The sequence below is a fragment of the Lutjanus erythropterus genome, chromosome 22 (assembly GCF_056507025.1).
Source record: "Lutjanus erythropterus isolate fLutEry1 chromosome 22, fLutEry1.hap2, whole genome shotgun sequence".
In the NCBI taxonomy this organism is placed as follows: domain Eukaryota; kingdom Metazoa; phylum Chordata; class Actinopteri; order Lutjaniformes; family Lutjanidae; genus Lutjanus; species Lutjanus erythropterus.
Window position 1 is genome coordinate 16,601,660 of NC_139338.1, and position 18,430 is coordinate 16,620,089.

Below are 18,430 nucleotides of genomic sequence, written 5' to 3' on the forward strand. Positions count from 1 at the left end.
GTTAAGTGAACTTGCATATTTAAGTTGAATCAGCTCAAAATTATTCATCATGCATATTGAAAATTTTGATTTCAAGTGGTTGGTTTTTCTTTGTGAAAGCTATTTAATAAACTTTTAAGTTGAAGGCGTGAGTTTGGGTTTTGTGTCATTTCTTAGCAATTTGCATCCTTTGTTTCAGGTGTTTCCACTTTCCACTAACTGCAACAGAAACCAGTGATGCTGCTAAACACTACTGCACATACAACATGTACATAACTCACAGTACAAGTACTGAATCTACGGTAGCATCTCCAAAAGATTAGATATTCTGGTTCAGCAGGACCGAGCGGTTCATTCTGGTCCAGCCAAAGCTTGTAGAAAGCATATGGATGAACGAGCTTACAGATAAGTGGCTGAGCGTTTATGTTTGACTTGGTCCTTGAGCTCCTCGTGTGTGAGTGTTTAAAAAAAGACAGAAGAAGAGAAACCTGCGAAAAGACAGAAAGAGAGCAGTCGACGCAGCAACAGAATATGAATGTATTTTTGTGTGTGTGTGTGTGTGTGTGTGTGTGTGTGTGTGTGTGTGAAAGAGAGAGAACATGAAGTTGTGTCTTCTTCCCTTCAGCTAATCCAGATCGCCTACGGATGTTTTAACTACAACAGCTGCTGGCTAATCTACGCACACACTCAAACACACACATAACACACACACCATGTGCATGATCCCATTGTACACTTTGCTTCTGGTATCACGTACAGCTACAGCAAGCAAAATGATTACACATATCTTTGTCTCAGTAGTGACACAGTATTGTGAAATATAGTATCTCCTGTATCCCACTGACATCCTTATGATTTCTGCACCCCTTCTCACAGGAAACAGCATCCTCTGTATAAGAGAATACCTTGACTTCATTTGACTTGTGGACATTTGTCTACTTTAAAGTTCCTCTGCCTTGGTGGTTTCCCTCCTTGGCGGACACAGGAGGAGGAGAAACCAGAACTTCCGACTCCTCCTCTCCTGCTGCAACATACAGAGAGAACAGGCTGCAGAAGAATGATCTCATTGCTCAATGCCAAAAAACAGCATAGATATGATAAAATATTCTTAGATTAATTGTATGAGAACACAGGTGAACTCAGGCGGGACTGGGGTGGGGCTCTAAGCGCTTCGCTCAGAAGAGACTGGGGAGAATATCCCAGCTTATGTTGCTAAAACTGGAAGGAAACAATTAAAGAGTTTTAAAAAAAAACCTGCACAGAAAAACCACTCCAAAGTCTTTAGGCTGGCCCGACATATTTGGGGTTTAATATCCAGAAGTCATGTGTTTAATATGGAAGAATGGATAGAGAGCGTCGTGTCCATTTTTGTTGCCATTAAAGCAACTGTTTTGCATTTAGAAATTTCCAGATGGTCTCTGATCATCTGGTATCGCAAGACGAGCTCTAGGGTGTATTTCCAGTGGACAAAAGTGATAAAATGTCATAAAAGGCTGCCCTACATGCTAGGAAATTAGTTGGCCTCTAGGTGCCGCTAAATGGTTATATAATTAGTTACCAGTGAGTTTTAATTAGGTGTAGCAGTTGTTGTACTTTAAGGTATATAATAAAACAACTAAAACAAATATCACCATAAACACATCAGTGTTCTGGTGCCCCACTGGTGCTACTTTACTCCTTTTCATCCCTGACATTCAGTCTGAGTCTGCCACTGCATAAGAGTAAATATCAGAGTTATTCATTCCACTAAGCAGGTTTGGCGTCAAAATTAGACAGCTGGCAGTCAAACACTAAAAGGTCCTGTGGGTAAGAACCAGAGGGTCAGATCAGGCCTCAGCTGGGTCTCATTAATGCCATCCTTGGACACTGTACTGATGTTCCAGGCCAGTTTGCCACTCAGTCTTGCTGAGACACTTTTTTGGCCTTTTAAAGAGCCCAGCGGCTACGTGTTTTGCCCCACTCGGCTGCTTAGCTGCGACTCCAGGAGGAGCAGAGTCAAAGCTGTAGAGAGGAAGATAAGAGAAATGTTTATGATGACGTCTGAGCTGCAGGACAGCTCCAGCTCACCAAACACCAGAGGAGACAGGAGTCAAACTCCAGGGTGATAGTGGTGGCTGAAACAAAATAAGAAAATCTCTTTTTTTTTTTTAACAGTAAGTGCCCCCTTAGGCACACTGGCTTAAACCTTGAAGAAATAAATTCAGAATTTAGAATTGGATCTCATTCCCTGAAGAAACTGTGAAGTAATGTTGCTTTAGCTGCACTTTGTTTGTCCATGAGAATAACACCAAATAGACAAAACTTAAGGCACAAAAGCTGCAGACAGCCTTAGCCAACTATCCTGCTACAACACCACATCCACACTCCTCCCTCTGCATGAACTGTAAAAATACTTTAATGCTGGGCTGCACAAACAAGGATTAATTGCTAAACCTAATTAAATCATGGCTTAACTTTAAATAATGTTGCAACAAATTTTTAAACAGTCTTATTACAGTTAAACCTCGGTTTAGTTTGTTTTAGTTTTTAGATTAAACTTAATGCTGTTGCACCAAAACTTTAAACTCCAATTTAAAATGTGATCAGGTATTAACTTTAAACTTACACTTGAGGAGGTTTAACTTTTAAAAGAGCATAATTTTTATCGCAAGTTCTTTCTTTGACGGATAATTCAGTTTGAGCTAGATAGCAATCAACATAAAACCTTTTAGCTACTTAGCAAACTGTTTTGATGATGTTTTAGCAAGCTAATAATAAATGTCACATTTTGTTAACTTTTAAGTTTTTTTTTTGTTTTTTTTTTTACTTTTTAGCTGGCCAGCAAACAACGCAACAGTTTGTTCACTGGGTCCCAACAGCAGTCAAATTTATTCTTCATTTATTTATTTTAATTTAGGTAAGCAAGCATCTACAAATTGATTAAAATCTAAGAGATTAGTTTTTAATTGTGCCAGAGGACCCTGCTTAAATTTTAATCTAGTTTCTCATCTGGGATTAATCTTAGATTACATTTATCTTTGTTGGTGCAACCCTGTCAAAGTATATAAAAACAGACTGAAAAACTGATATAATGTTAGACGACCTCCCTCATTATAAGAGTAAGAAAAGACTTCACATGAGGAAGATAACCTGCTTGTTTCAGAGTTGAGTATAATCAAATTAGCAGCATCACAGCAGCAGATGGCCGTCAGGTGAGGAGGATTAGAGAAACCACCGGGTTACACTTTCACTGCTCTATAAATAACATAATACACACCTGCATGTGAGCACACACACTTCACAACACTCTCAGAACAAATCTATGTAGAGTTAATGCATGAATATAGACTTTGTCGTGGATAATCAGTTGCAGCAGTTTTGTTTTGTGATGAGAACATTAAGCACACACACAGACGGACACACACACACACACTGAGAGTCCTGTATCAGGTGAGAAGGATTACACACACAGAGACAGTACTGTACAGTAGGTCAGTCACGCTGCTCTGGTCAGTGGTCTAATTGAATTAGCTGTGAGCAGCTAAAAGTAATGGGATTGGTAGTTGGGTCACTGTACCGACCTGCTTGGCCGCGACTGTGCGCTTGGCATTTGAGTGCTAAAAGATGTTAGAGGTTGTTTAGCTGCCGGAGCATTTTAGAGACTTAGGGAGAAGAGCTGAAGTCACACTGCTGGTACCACAAAGTAACCGTCAGAGAGTCCAGGTTAAATGACGTGGAGAGTTAAAAGCAGGCTGGCATCAGTGGAGCAGATGAGGAGTCAGGGATCGCACAAGCTGTTTCTATCTAATAGGATCAAAGGTCTCGAGGAGGGGTGGGAAAATTAAGAAATCAGATCTAATAAGCAGGTGTAATGATAAGAAATATAAACAATTTAAAGGTAACAAGGTATAAACTCATATAAAAATAATCCTGCTCAGTCATCACTTTTGACCAGAGGTGTAGTGCTCTTTGTTTAAGTACCAGTCGTGACTGCCTGCATGCTCATACACGCTTAAACTGCAGCTTGTTTCAGGTCATTTAACCACTCTTCCTACTGTGGCAAGATTATATACATTAGACTAAAACTGACCACATGATCAGATGTTAGACTGAGTTTTTAAATGGCCTCATCATGTTGAGAATATTACATAGCAGTCAGTCCACATGAGTGCTCTCTCTCTCTCTCTCTCTCTCTCTCACACTCTGCTGCATCACACTTCAATACGACCTTACTTTTTTACGTGAGAAAACAATACATATACATACATATAAACACAATGTGATGTAGTGTTAAACACGAAAAACACATCAATAGTGTAATACTGATAAGACTGGCCAACATGGAAACATTTTTTTTTAATTTTTGAGTTGAAAAACTGCACTTATTGATCATGAATAATGGGTGTAAGTATTGTTTGCATATATCAGTGAAGTGCACACACTATTCTCACTGTCTCAACATAGAAAAATGCTAATTGTGAGAAGGAACTTAATTTAAAATTACCTATGATATTAATTGATCCAGTTGTGTAGCAGAGCCTTTCCAGTGAGCCAAGCTGCACAATCACAGCACCTTGACTCCTTAATTAACATCACTGTTAACATCTGTTTACCTACTATTTCATGTCAGAATGGCTGCTGGGAAAAAGGTCTATTACACACCAGTGAGCCTTAATCGATATAGAAAGCACAATATTTATGTTAAAACATTCAATAGATCGGACAAATCATATCTATACCTCCAAAATAAGAGAATTTTAGCCACCTAAAATATCACGTTTTACCATTATAAATACCTATTTATGTTCATTGTGGTTTTCAGTGAATAGTGTTCATGCCAGGTCATATGTTTATTCTAAGATCTTGTCTTACTAATAATAGACAAAAACATTTCTGCTGACTTGAGTGGAAAGTTCGAGCTTCCCATTTTTCTCAGCTATTTTTATCCCTGGCGACATTTTGCAATTTTATGCCATGAGAGACAATGATTCTATTTTTTCATTTATCAAACCACAGGACCAGTTCGGCCCTTCATCTACAGATGTTTAGTACAGGAGACATATTCCCTGAACATCACGTTAAATTGGGGAAATGTTTAGTTTCTATCCTAATTTTCATTGCCAGTGTAATTGTAAGCAAATCATGAAGTTCATTTAATATTGGCAATAATTAATTATTGAATACATTTTTTCCTGAATAATAATGAGCAATTTCAGGTAGACATATCTGTATCCATCGCCTTCTTTGTCCTTCACTGAATGACAGATTTAGGTGCTTCATGTTAGTAAATTTCCTTCATTCAAGTTCACGCACTTTAATAGTAATTGTAAATCTTCTATTCCATTTATAATTGTGTCATTGTTTCTGTGAATCGCACGACTCGAAGTCCGTTTCTTGTGCTGCATTGCTTCCCGATTTAGCAACTGCAGCATCATTTTCCAAAACAGCCTCTGAATGACAAAGACTCGTCTGTGGACGTCGGGGAACAGAGTGAAAGCGTCGGCCGAGTTAAGACTTTTCCAAAGGAAATGCAGCGGACGACACAAAAACAGAACAACGGCTCCTTGTCCAAGACTAGTTTATCAAAAGAATACACAATAATACTCATGTATAAAACATACAAAACAGGAAATGAAAAACAATAATAAAATATACCTTCTTTTCTGATCCACTACTTTGTCTTTAAAGTAGCACATAATAAATTGCAGTCCTTTCTGTTTTTTTCCACGCTCACACATTCATTTTTTTTCCCACAGCATGTTCAGTCCTCCTCTGTCCATGTTGTCTTCTTCATGTTTGCGTCTTATCGATTGGATTACATTATACGCTTAGAATAATCTCAACCCGACCCACACAAATTGCAAAATTCATGGTATAGCTATTACAAAATGTTAAATTGGTGGCAAAAACTGCCAGATCGACACCACAGGGCTTTTTGTTGACTTAACAAGTTGCATAACAACATGAGATGAAGAGGTCCACCTCGCGGTGAACGTGTCTCTTAGTGCGGGTTCATTAAGGCAGATACGGCACATTAATCTCACTAATGGAGGTTTTGCTCACTTGAAGGTCACAGAGATGGAGCTGCTTGTTTAAACGGCCGTGGTTGTCATGATGGCCGAGCCTCATTAACCTGCCCAGCACACTTGTCAGCTCACAGGTGCTGGAAATCTGCTCTAACAGGAGTACTTACACAGAGACAAATGGACAGAGTGTGTCCTGTAAGTCTTTAGTCCTTTTTGACTTGACGGTTAAGTGTTTTTACTGCACTTTTTTAATGCATTATTTAACAGACATCTACAGTTTCCTCCTGGATTTTGTTGCAAAAAAATCAACCAACGTTCATTCAACTTTTTTGCCTTTTTTCACTACCTCCCTCCATGCACCCCCAATAAGTGATTCCTCTTCTATTCGCTCTCATCCATCTGTTTCAGTCTAGACTTTTCTGCATTTCTGGTGTTCTCTGCAGGCATTGCAACGTCAGCACAACCAACGTATGCTAGAATTGCTCTTGCACGGTTAAAGGTCAACAGTTTTTTTTGAAAGAGATAACACTCAAATGGCTTCAAACTCCAACAGGACTGAGGTGTACGTGTCCAAACTGTGTCTTCAGGTTTGTTCGAGCCTCTTTAAATAACAATCAAGAGTTGTACATTTATTTATTACTTAATTATATATTTATTTCATCTCGCATATCTTCACACTAGTTGCATGTGTCCCCCTTTTTCAGGATCCAGTTGTTCCACTTTCTAGGTCCATTAATCCTTGATGTCCTTCTTTGTTTGTCCATTCCTTCTTTCCATCCCTCCTTCCTTCAGGGTTGTGATCAGGATTTTACACAGAACTGTAGAAAGCGATGATGGAGTGGTGAGAAAGGTCCAAAAAGCATGAAAGAAATCACATTCCTCCTTGTTTCATGTCTTCCAATCCATCTGTTCTTCTTCCCAATCTATCTATCTCTACATCATTATACTAAAAGATGCAGATTTTAGCTCTTAATTTGAAAAACTAGGAGAGAGGGAAACTGGTCAGAAAATTTTCATGAACTTGTGTGTCTTAATTTATCCTGAACAAAACCCTGCAAATTCACCCTCCTGTCTCCTGTCCTATCTACTCTCCGTCTCCTCCTTTTTCGCCCCCTTCCAGTGCTATTTACAGACGAACTGGTCCACGAGCGTTGTGCAGCGTTTGCACTTGACGTAGCAGCACCAGTGGAACTTGCAGTGGCAGCGCTCATGCTTGTAGGTCTTGAACTGGTCGTATCCTCGGCCGCAGCACATGAGCTCGCAGCCGTCCATGCCCTCCGAGGTTTTGTTGCAGAGACGGCCCTGCGTGCCCAGCGAGCCTGTGGTCTCGTTTCGGAGGCAGTAGTCGGGGCTGGGGTCGATGTAGACCAGGTCCTCCGGGGTCGGGGTGTTGAAGCGCTTGTCGACCAGCTCTAGCTTGCCCTGGTTGAGACAAAATGGAGAGAGAGAGTCAGTTGGTGTAAGATTATTTTTCAGGGAAATTCTGTTCAGTGTTTTGTTCATGAGGTCAGTACCTTGCGTCCAATGCGCATGGCGGCCGCACTGTCGTATTTCTCCTTCAGGAACTCCCCGACACGCCTGAAGTCAGCCAGCTGGAGCCAACAGGTCTTCAGACTGCAGGAACCTGAGACACCGTGACACTTACAGGCCACATTTGCGAGGTTGTAGACCGCCTGGTGGAGAGAAAAAGACAGATATGTTTGATGCTCGTGATTGGTTTCATTATACCTAATGTCATCGCAATCTATACAGGGAGGACAGACAAAAACCCCAGAGAAGATTTTATTTCACAATAAATTCTCACTACTTACATTAAACTCTACATCAGTCTTTCTTGAAACTGTTGTTGAATGAATTCTCATGAAATTGTCTTGCAGACTGGACCAACAAGTTTACAGTCTGAAACTTAGGTGAAGGTGTAGGCCTGAGTGTAGATCTGCTGTGTATGCTGCTACGCTGCTACCATCTAGTGGTGAACATGTGTAACCACCACATCTTCCACTCAACTACTCAACTATGCAATGCAGAATAAAACTGTTCAAGTAACTGCTCCTAAATAAATCAAAGAAAATCTAGGGACAGTAGATATGCAAACACTTACATTTAAATAATATTTAATGCTGCCTTACAAAGCCTAAACACTGTCAACACATAGACTATGTGGTCCAAAAAACAAAAAAACAAAAAACAAAACAAAAACGCCCAAAACTTAACTTTATGACATAGATTTTTCCATAATAACAATTATTATGCCTTAGAAATGTATAAGCATGTAAAAATACAGTTTCTATGAAGCGGGACTATAATCAAATAGACAGCTAAAACAAGAGAGCGAGTTTATATCAAGTGAAAGCGAGCTGGGAGATAGCCACCGCTAGCCCTCGCTAAAAGTAAATGTACTTTTGTCAAGAGCTCTATCTCTAATCGAAAAATATAAAATCTAATGAATAGACATGGTGGTAATTCTGATTGTTAACCCACATAACTAATCGCTCAATCTTGAAATGAGGAAAGAAAAATAAAGCTAGCTAAAAGATAATTAGCCTAGCTTAGCAGTATGCCTACCTGCTATTTTAGCTTTGCGTTGCAGAATTGATGGAATTTGGTGAAATAAAGTTGCCTTAAAATACATATGAGAGAATTACAATGTTTCTTTCTATCATAAATCTATGGTCAAAAGGAGAGACGCCACATGCAGATCCACATGTGCCAGCTGTGCACTTCTGCACTGCTACACATCCCGAGGGACTTTCCTCTAAAATTATCTTTGTACATCAATAAATCTAGACAGGAAAGATTCCTGTCTCCGGGTTTCTGTCACCATTGTGCGCTGGTGCAAAACCTCCTCCGGTTAAAATGTGCGGTTAAAGCATATAACCAAAAGAGAAGAAATGCAAAGCAAAGAAAAACAAAGAAAAGATTTTTGCTCCATATGCTCTGTTCTCAGACAACGGCTGTCAATATACTGCTCCACCAAACTAAAACAAACAGCTGACTGAGAATAGAAAGCAGAGGAAATGTGGCTCTATTGTAAATCCAGTTTCCCACACAGTTCGTACATAGAAAGCAGTCATTTTAAAGAATATATGTGAGAAGACTCTAAGATGACATAGTATTAGTTTCACTATAAAGCTTTCAGGAATCGTCTTGGAGAGATCACAGGCCAGAATTATTCATTTATCATTATTTTACTTTTTCATGAGCCCCAAATATCTCTCATTCAAATCATTTTAGACACGGAAAATGTCTAATTGCCTCAAAATATAAGCAGAATTCCCCTTCTCCTGCAAAATCCTTCCATAATTTCCAATCAGGTTTGGATAGTAACAGATTACAAGTAGTTGGGATTACATAATCAGTTTACAAAAATCAAGTAGCCTCACCATAATCAGCCCAGGATACATTTGAAAACAAAAAAAAGTGCAATCTGGTTATAGTTACATTATCGAGGAATACTTGATTACATTTTTATTAAATCTTTACAATATAGCAGTTATAAATATGAAACCTTTTTCATAATAATGTTCTATTAACTCATTGAAAATAGTTTAAGATGTTAAAAAAGAATATTGATAAATAAATTTTTTAATATTTGTTAAACTGAAATGTTTGTGGCTGCATCGTTTTTTTGTTTAAGTTGCACTATTTTCTGTTTGATTTTGAAGTAGTACAAAAGTATTCAGATTAGATTTTTCCTAATCCATTCGATTATGCTACTTGACGTATGACAAAATATATGTAGTTTATGTAGTGCAGATATTTGCCAAATTGCCCCTTTATCTTCATGCATTTTCACTGTTGCTTTGCAATATGAGTAGAGTTCTTGAATTGTTCAGCTTCTTGAATGTGAATATTTTGTGCTTTCTTTACTCCTCTATAAGACAGTAAACTGAATATCTTTGGGTCGTGGACAAAACAAGACATCTGAGGACGTCATCTTGGGCTTTGGGCAACAATGATGGACATTTTTCGCCAAACAACTACTTGATTAATCGAGAAAATATTTGACAAAGTAATCAACAATTGAAATTTATCATTAGTTGCAGCCTTAAATATGAATATGCGGATTGATCGGCTAGGTCTAAACATTGTGATGCATCTTTTAAACATATGGGTATGTTAAAAAAAAACAAAACAGAGCAGTATGCAGAAGATTTATGGTCCTGGCAGCAGTGAACTTTAGGGGGAGCCCTTCACCCATGCAGCTTCACCACGCCTGTTAAGCAGCATTCAATAAACAAGTCACATAACACACCCCTCCTCAACACAAACACACACACATAAATCATACCATCCACTATGTCATTAAGTGCACATTGTGTTATGTTTGCACCGATGCCAATCAGACATCTTTCTAAACATCAACACATTGTGCTGCTGTGCCGTACTGCTGAATCAACTTTTTCTGACTTTTCCTCACACAAATGAGACCCACCGCTCCGTCTCCTCACACTGCCTGATCCCAATTACCTTCTCACCTCTGTTAACCCGCCCGACCCCCAACCTCCAACCTCCCACCTCCTGCTCCCCTGTCCTCTACTTTACTACCCAACAGGCATAGCACTCGGCACCCTCCAATCCTGCCATTCGACCCCCGTGACCCCCTCAGACAGACACAGAGGACAATGACATTTTGTGAAAGTAGAAGCCTCATTTTGAGGGTTTGCGGTTCTGTCTTTTTTTTTCTTTTTGTTTTAAGAGGTTCTCACATTTTGCAAAAGTTTGAATAAAATGAAAAATAAAAACTTAAGTATTTCTCTTTGTATCTCTTATTGCTCACAGTGGGGGAAGTGTTAATGGGAGGTTAAGGATTAGTTTCATACACACAACACCAGGAGGGAATCCTTATATTTTATGACTCCTCGTTGTTTTATGAGCCTTCATGTTTCCTCAGATCCCCCACTGTGGGGTTTATTACAGGTTCCGAGCCAAAGTAATAAGAAAATTAGGGATGCAACTCCGTTTTATCTATGGCCCCACACTCTGGTAACATTTTGAAGGATATTAGGGAGGAGAAATCAGTGGGAGTTTATGAGCAACAGCCTGGAACAGATCTATTTCACTTAACTTTTAACTAGGCTTTTCTCTCTAAGTAGTCTTTTATTTACTTATTATTTTCTGAATTTTACGTTTCTGTCTTTATTTCACTGCTTTAACTGTGGTTATTTTGCATATTTCTTGATTCATTTATTTGAGCAACGTCCTTTAAATGTTGCTATAGAAACAGACCATTATCATTATTACTCTTATTATTATGAGCTGCCAATAACCTCATGCTGTCAAATCAAACCATGCATGTACTGTATGTGTGTGTCCAGCGTCATACTGAGCTATTTGGTAGGTCGTGCCTGCTGGGCGCAGTGACACTGGACCTGATGAAAACACACACACACACACACACACACTTACACACACATGGTCAGCCATCCGTGGTGGAGACACGGTCTCAGTGTCAGGCACAATAGGTTCTGCTCAGACAGGGTTAGGGGTTAGGAGCCGTGTGTGTGTGTGTGTGTGTGTGTGTGTGTGTGTGTGTGTGTGTGTGTGTGTGTGTGTGTGTGTGTGTGTGTATGGAGTTAGTACTAGAACGGGGCAGAAATAGAGAAAATAGCCCACCCTTTGCGACAGCATGAGCCATGACTGACTGACTTTTCCTGCCTGCTCTTCTTGTTGTTACGATTAAAAATAGTTGTGACCCTACATCTAAGTTTTCGTTTAAAGGTAATTATATGACTTGCTGTTTGTGTTATTACTCCAGCCAGCACCGTACTCATGGTCATTACAGCAGCTTCAATGTGGGTGATAAACACTGCAGCTGTAAAACAATCAACTTTCGCACTGATTGTTGGTCTGCTGATTCAAATCAGCAACTTTCAAATAATCAAAGGGTGAGGAACTATAAGATTTAAAAAGCCTATTGTTGTCTGTGTTTTCACTGCTGTCTAAAGACTTAGACAAATCTGACTTATGAAAAAAACTTGCACTGCAAGCTCCACCCTTCCCGTACTTTCTGAAAATACTGTCTCCTAATCTATGATTATTTGGGGGGTAAAATAATGCCCCTTAAATTTAATTTAGACTTTGGACCCTGCGTTGGAAGTGAACTGAGTTCCTCCAAATTTAGGGAAAGTTGCTGTGGTGGAAACGCACCTACAGGGATGAGAGGTCCTTGAGTAGACAGTCATAAATGTGCACAATGCTGGGTGGCCAACGTGCAAGGTTTAAGACAGAGATGGTATTTCACCTACAACAGACATGGGGGTATGTGCTTAGATTAACACATTCTTGTGCTTTTCTTTGGCTCCAAACATACATAAAATATTTCTCTTTTGTTATGACGTATTGTACAACTGTACTTCCCAAATCAAAACAATTAAGCCTGGTGATTGTTGCATTAAGTAACACAGGTGACCCACAGGTTGCCCAGATAAATCTGAAAGTTTACTTCTGTGTTCAGAGTGGAGGCCTGTTATTGTCTTCAGACCGGGAATGTATATCTAGTTGTTTTGGTCTCTATGTGACAAGTCCTGCCTCATTTGATTTGTGTGAAACGGAGACAGTGGACCTAGGTGCCTGTGTGTGTGTGTGTGTGTGTGTGTGTGTGTGTGTGTGTGTGTGTGTGTGTGTGTGTGTAGGTCTTTTGAGAGTCGGGGGAGTGTGACGGAGGTCCATCCCTCACCCTGCGTCTCTGTCTCCAGACGCTTGTACACACAGACACACACAGACGGCCACGTTGTCCACCTTCCACACAAATCAAATGAAGCTGAGCGCACACACACACACACACACACACAGAAACACACACACACACACACACAGCAAGCGGCACGCCCCTGTCACCTCCACAAAAGCCCTGTGGTTTGCCTTGTTCAACCAAGCAAGACAAATCCCGCTTAGGACAAACCAGCGTGTCCAGGAAAGAAAAGGAGAGACAGAGAGAGGAAAAAAGAGGGAAGAAGTGATGAAGAGGAGGAGAGAAGCTGTCTTCCTCTCCTCCTTTTCATCTCTCTCTTCTCCTCTCTTCCGTTTCGATGGACAGACAACAATGAAAAGCAGGGATCAAAAAGGAGAGAGGAGGAAAAGTCATTCAAAGGAGTGTGTGTGTTACAGAAACTGTGTGTGTGTGTCTGTGTGCTGCAGCAGTAGATCTGTCTCCCTCATACACTCTCCTACAGCCCCAATGGGACCCCTCAGCAGAAACACAACCTCTCCAGACCCTCACCTTTGACCTCTGATACACACCCAGAAAAAAACAGGCTCACTGTCTCTCACACAAATCAAACGCAACACACACACACACACACACACACACACACACACACACACACACACACACACACACACACACACACACACACACACACAGCGTCTCTGTCTTGCAAACAGCTTAAACAAAGCTCCTCTAACTAAAGATAAACACATTCTCCTGATCCAATGTGTACCAGAACGGGCAAATGGACCTTTTACGAGGGAAGTGTGTGTGTGTGTGTGTGTGTGTGTGTGTGTGCGTGCACACGCGTGTGTGTGACAGCTCAGTCGAAGGTGAAAGGTTTCTTTTACTGCATTTCTTGTAATGCTCTACCCACCTGAAAGCATTTCCAAACAACTTGAGCTCCAACATCATGTTTGAAGCTAATAATTACAGCTGGATGGCATCCAGAGTGGTGCCAAACACATCAGAAAACATCCATCTGTCTCTTCTCTGTATAATTTATTTCATACAATGACGCATGTTATTGTCCACTGAGCTGCTTCATTAGAACCTCGGGAAATTTGACTGGAAACAGTAAAGATGCTCGTATGACATCGAAGTTGTTTCTCATTAAGCATCCACAAAAATCCCAATGAAAATAAAGATTAATAGAAAACCTAGTTCAAAAAACAGCACATTTTGCTGTGTAGACCATTTGCCAAGACTGTGTAGGTGTGGCAGATCACGTTTTGATTGACATCTCCCTCAGGAGTACCAGCACAGAAGCTAAGTATTTAGTGCAGTGGAGTGCTGTGGACAGGGTGAGCAGCAAAACATATTTTAGCCACTCAAAAGAGGACCACCTAAAAAACACAGTTTAAGTATAACGCTATTCACCATCAGTGTTGTGCGCTACAAGAGCGCACATTCATAATCATGCTCAAGTTTTTGGAGAACGGCAAACTGACTGCATCAGTTTGCAAAAAATTACGAGAGATAACGACACTCGTGCTGTCAGCTGCTAAAAAAATGTGATGCAGACTTGCAGCTAAGAGAGCGTGAAAGTATGGACAGAAAAGTTGATTTGCTGTAAAATTTTATTTGGTCATGCAACATTAAATGTATGACCTGCGTCACACTGCTGACTGGAGTCAAACCAGATAGATCTGCGCTATGTCTACTTGTCTACTTTTCTTGTCTGTTCATCTTCGTGCAGTTCCCATGCATTACGGTGCATTCAATTTCACCCAGAAAGTCAAGTTTGCTGTCTGCTGTAGTGTAAAATGTTCTTCAGTCGTTGTAAATTGTGGTTTATAACTACAGATTTAAGTTGTCCTGGCTACTCAAATTAAATTGTGAACACTGAGGTACCTCTTGTGTAGTGTGAATATTTATTTTCACTGATTTGCTTCCCCATCAGACAGCCCTTTCCAACAGGGAACTGAATCCAGTGTCTAGTGCTTACTTCAAATTCTTTGATAGAGGAGTTGCTGGTCTACCACTGCCTCCATCAGTTAGTTGGTTGCGTTACTGTATAAATGTGGTGTTTTAACAATTCAGTTCGGATCTGAAATCAGTAGACCAGTGATTTATGTGTTCTACAAGGTAAAAATTTGTCAGTGTAGTGTAGAGTAATATAATGGCTTCAGTTCCCTGTTGTTGAGTTGGCACAGACTCACAGGCAGATTAAGTGAGAGCAGAAAGGTTCTGTTGGACCCATTAGAGTGCCACTACTGACATGGATTTTTTTATGATCGCTTTGTGGAATTAATTTGGTAATTTTCATCATAAATGTCCAAGAATAAGCATTCCCAATTCAAACCCAATATCAGGAAAATGTATTGTAGTGTAACTATTGTGTATTGGGGTTTTTAGTGACTTTAATATGTGTGTATGAGCAAATGTGTGTGTGTGTGTGTTACAGCACTGGAATGTGCATTGACCTGCCGACCTAGCCAGACTCCAAGGGCGTTAGCAGTTATACCATTTGGACCCTCCCAATAAATAACTTGCACACACACACACACTCACAAATACTGCCAGGTCAGGCAATCGGGGGCCACCTCGACTCACACACACATTCCTCACAGACACACAGATATAGTGTGGGAGTAAAACGTTTCTCTTCCACAACTCAGAACTTGAGTTTGATGCTGAATAGACCTTTTTTCAGGGCAGCCATATTGATACTAATTAATGTCCCGTTCCATTTAGTGTAGCAGAGAATTTCCATGTGAACATGCACATTAGCAGCACCCTGACTCTGACCTGAATGGAACAGAACCCATTGGTAACACCTGTGTTGACTATTTCATGTTGAAATGAGAAACATCTATCTTTGACAAACAGTATCAAGTGTCTCGTCTGCCGTACCTGTCTCCCTGCTTCGTTGTTCTGCAGGTTCATCAGTGTCCGGGCGTGCTCAGGAGAACCACGGGGGTAATTTTTCTCTCGCTCCCTGGCGTCCACGAACTCCCGAGCGAATCGGTAGCCGTAGTGTACGTTGTCGCCACAGCCTCCCCACAGCCAATCGCGTGGCAGGTCGCGGGGTCGAGCGGCTCGGCTGCAGCCGCACGTGGAGAGCTCGCCCTCGCGGCATGCCCGGCTGATGGCATTGACCACACCGGCTGCGCTGATGGAGTAAGTGAAGGCTGTTTCCCTGGAGCCTAATGGACAGAGAAGATACATTCATGCATTTAAAATTTCATGTTAGGCGATGCCAGTATATCAACTGATATTTACAACTCTTAGGCTGGGTTTGCACCAAAAAACATTAATTTTTACACCGAATTAAATCTAATTTATTCTGTACCAACCTCAGTTTAGTTTTAACTCTAAACCTAAATTAATCAATTAATAATCTAATTCTAATTAATCTGTTGCACCAAAACTTTTAACTCAAATTTAAAACTTTTAACTCAAACTTTAAACTTTTGTTTTGTTAACTTTTTTTTAAGCTAGCAAGCAAACAATGTAACCTTTTGTTAACTTTTTGGCTAGCCAGCAAAAAGAATCTCTGTATTAAACTATTTAATTTCTGTTTACATCACTAAACTTGGATTTACTAAACAGAGATAAGTTTTTAATTGTGAAACAGAGCTCTGCTTAATTTTAAATCTGGTTTTACACATTTTAAACTTAGTTTCGTTAAACTCTGACTACTCTTAGATTAAATTAATCCTTGTTGATGCAACCCAGTATTAGATGCTCTTACATAACACTTTCTTTGTCGTCATGTTTTTATTTAGAGCTGTGGTGACTGTGACAGGGAACATGGGTAACTGCTCAGGTTAACCTCCCCCCAACACACAGCAAACAGCCCCACACCCACTTGACCTAACAATGGACAATAGATGTGATTTTAGGCTCTAACTCTGTACCTGGTTTAACTCAGCAACTTTAAATACCAGCTCAGTGATCCATAGTACACATGCAGTATTTAATGAAGTTAACATATCAGCTTTCCCATGTAGCTGGCCTTTGGGCGTACCTGTCCTTGGTAAGGCCGGTCAACCTTAAAGTGAAAGGGTGACTTATACGTCCGAGTTTTGTGATGCATTTCTGCCTTTGTTTCAACACAAATGTGGTGAATGAAATTTCATTTGTGGTCCAATTACTCCTCATTCCTAAAACTAACCAACCAAACCAACAAAGGCAATGAGTATAAGCCAATCAGAGAAAAAGATATTTGTGAATTAGCCATAGTTCAGTTCCTAATAAATGTATTTTTTCAATAAAAAAAACTGCTCATTTTCGAGTGGCCTTTTATTGCGACCAGTCCAAGACACACCTGTGCAACAATCCTGCTGTTTAATCAGCATCTGTTTATGCAAAACCAGTCAGGTAGATGGATTATCATGGCAAAGAAGAACTGCTCAATAACACAGATTTTTGCACATTTGTGAAACAAATTAGAGAGATTTTTCTTTTCTGTGCAAAAAAGAAGTCTTAAATCTATTAATTCAACTTGAGAGAAAATGTGAGATAAAACAAGTGTATTCTGACTAAATCAGTTTCAAATGAACAAAAGGAAAACATTTTTATTCAGTGTTCCAAGTGTTAGTCTTCGCCTTGTTGCATCACATTCACCAGACAAACCCATATGAATGACTTCTGCTCACTCAGCACCATCTAACACCGTTTTACACTTTGGAATACACAACACATCCTGTATGTCGATTCTCAGCATTCGTACACATTTCATTTAGAAAACTAAAGGACGGCGATGATGGCCTGACAGGTAGGAGGTTAAGAGCCGTGAAGACGAACATTTACATGTGAACAGCGGGGAGCCGTCACGGTATTTATGGTTCAGGCTACATTTAACAAAGACCACAGTGAGGTTCAGTGTTTAACTTTTTGAAGGCTTAAGTTTCTGCTTTAAACGTCCTTATTCTAAATGGATGTCTGCCTTACTCAGTACTGTGTTTACTGGTCTTATGATAGTTTTTTGGTTTCTCCAAAATGCTTTAATTTTGCTGTAATGGCACCTTCCTAGCAGTGAGTGGTTTTTAACATCAGGTCTGGGAGAACACATGGAAATGAGACTTTGAGCCTCACTGTAGCTCATTTACTGTTTTATGTGTATTAATAATAAACTAGGAAAGTAAAACACGTGACTAAATGCTGTCATTCCCATTTATTTACCCTACTTATTTCTATTCATCGGTTTGAAAAATATGAAAAATTGTAGTCTGAAAAGTAACTAAAAACTGTCAGGAGAGTAAAACGTACAACATCTGCCTCTAAGATGTTGTGGTGTAGAAATATAAAGTTGAATAAAATAGAGAATAAAGTACCAGTACCTCAAACTTGTACCTGTCAAGTGAGAAATGTGGGATTTTTGACTGACAGTCACACACAACAAGCAATTTGAAAACATTGTCTTGCACTTTTCACCATTTTCAAACAATTTACAGACCAAATAATTAACAAGGTAATTGAGAAAACAATCGACTGATCAACTGAGAATTAAAATCATTATTAGGTTTACCCTTAATAAAGCCTAAATATACATATGATGTGGAAGCATTAAGTTACCAAAAATGGAAATACTTAAAAAAAAAATAGGCTACATGTGCGTAAAATTTGTAGTTAAGTAGAATAAATGATTAAATGTACTTAGTTACATTACAGAGTGTATTGCATTTGTGTGTTTGTGGGTCATTTCCCTACATAGTGTTGTACTTTAACACTACAGTAAATAGTTAAAGTGCTTTGCTGTCTTATCTGTGTCCCACAGTTTCGCTTCATA

General features: G+C 39.7%; 1 protein-coding gene across 2 annotated transcripts in view; it reads right to left on the reverse strand.

Moving 5' to 3' along the window:
- Positions 1-5,519: 5,519 nt before the first annotated feature.
- Positions 5,520-18,430, reverse strand: part of wnt5b (wingless-type MMTV integration site family, member 5b) — a 52,676-nt gene continuing 39,765 nt past the window's right edge. For both annotated transcript variants that reach the window (XM_084711469.1, XM_084711468.1), the window contains 3 exons: positions 15,550-15,842; positions 7,499-7,657; positions 5,520-7,406 (listed from right to left, as the gene is read on the reverse strand). In XM_084711469.1, coding sequence (XP_084567595.1) covers positions 7,107-7,406; positions 7,499-7,657; positions 15,550-15,842 — 752 coding nt within the window. In that variant the 3' untranslated portion in view covers positions 5,520-7,106. The remainder of the gene's footprint in view (positions 7,407-7,498; positions 7,658-15,549; positions 15,843-18,430) is intronic.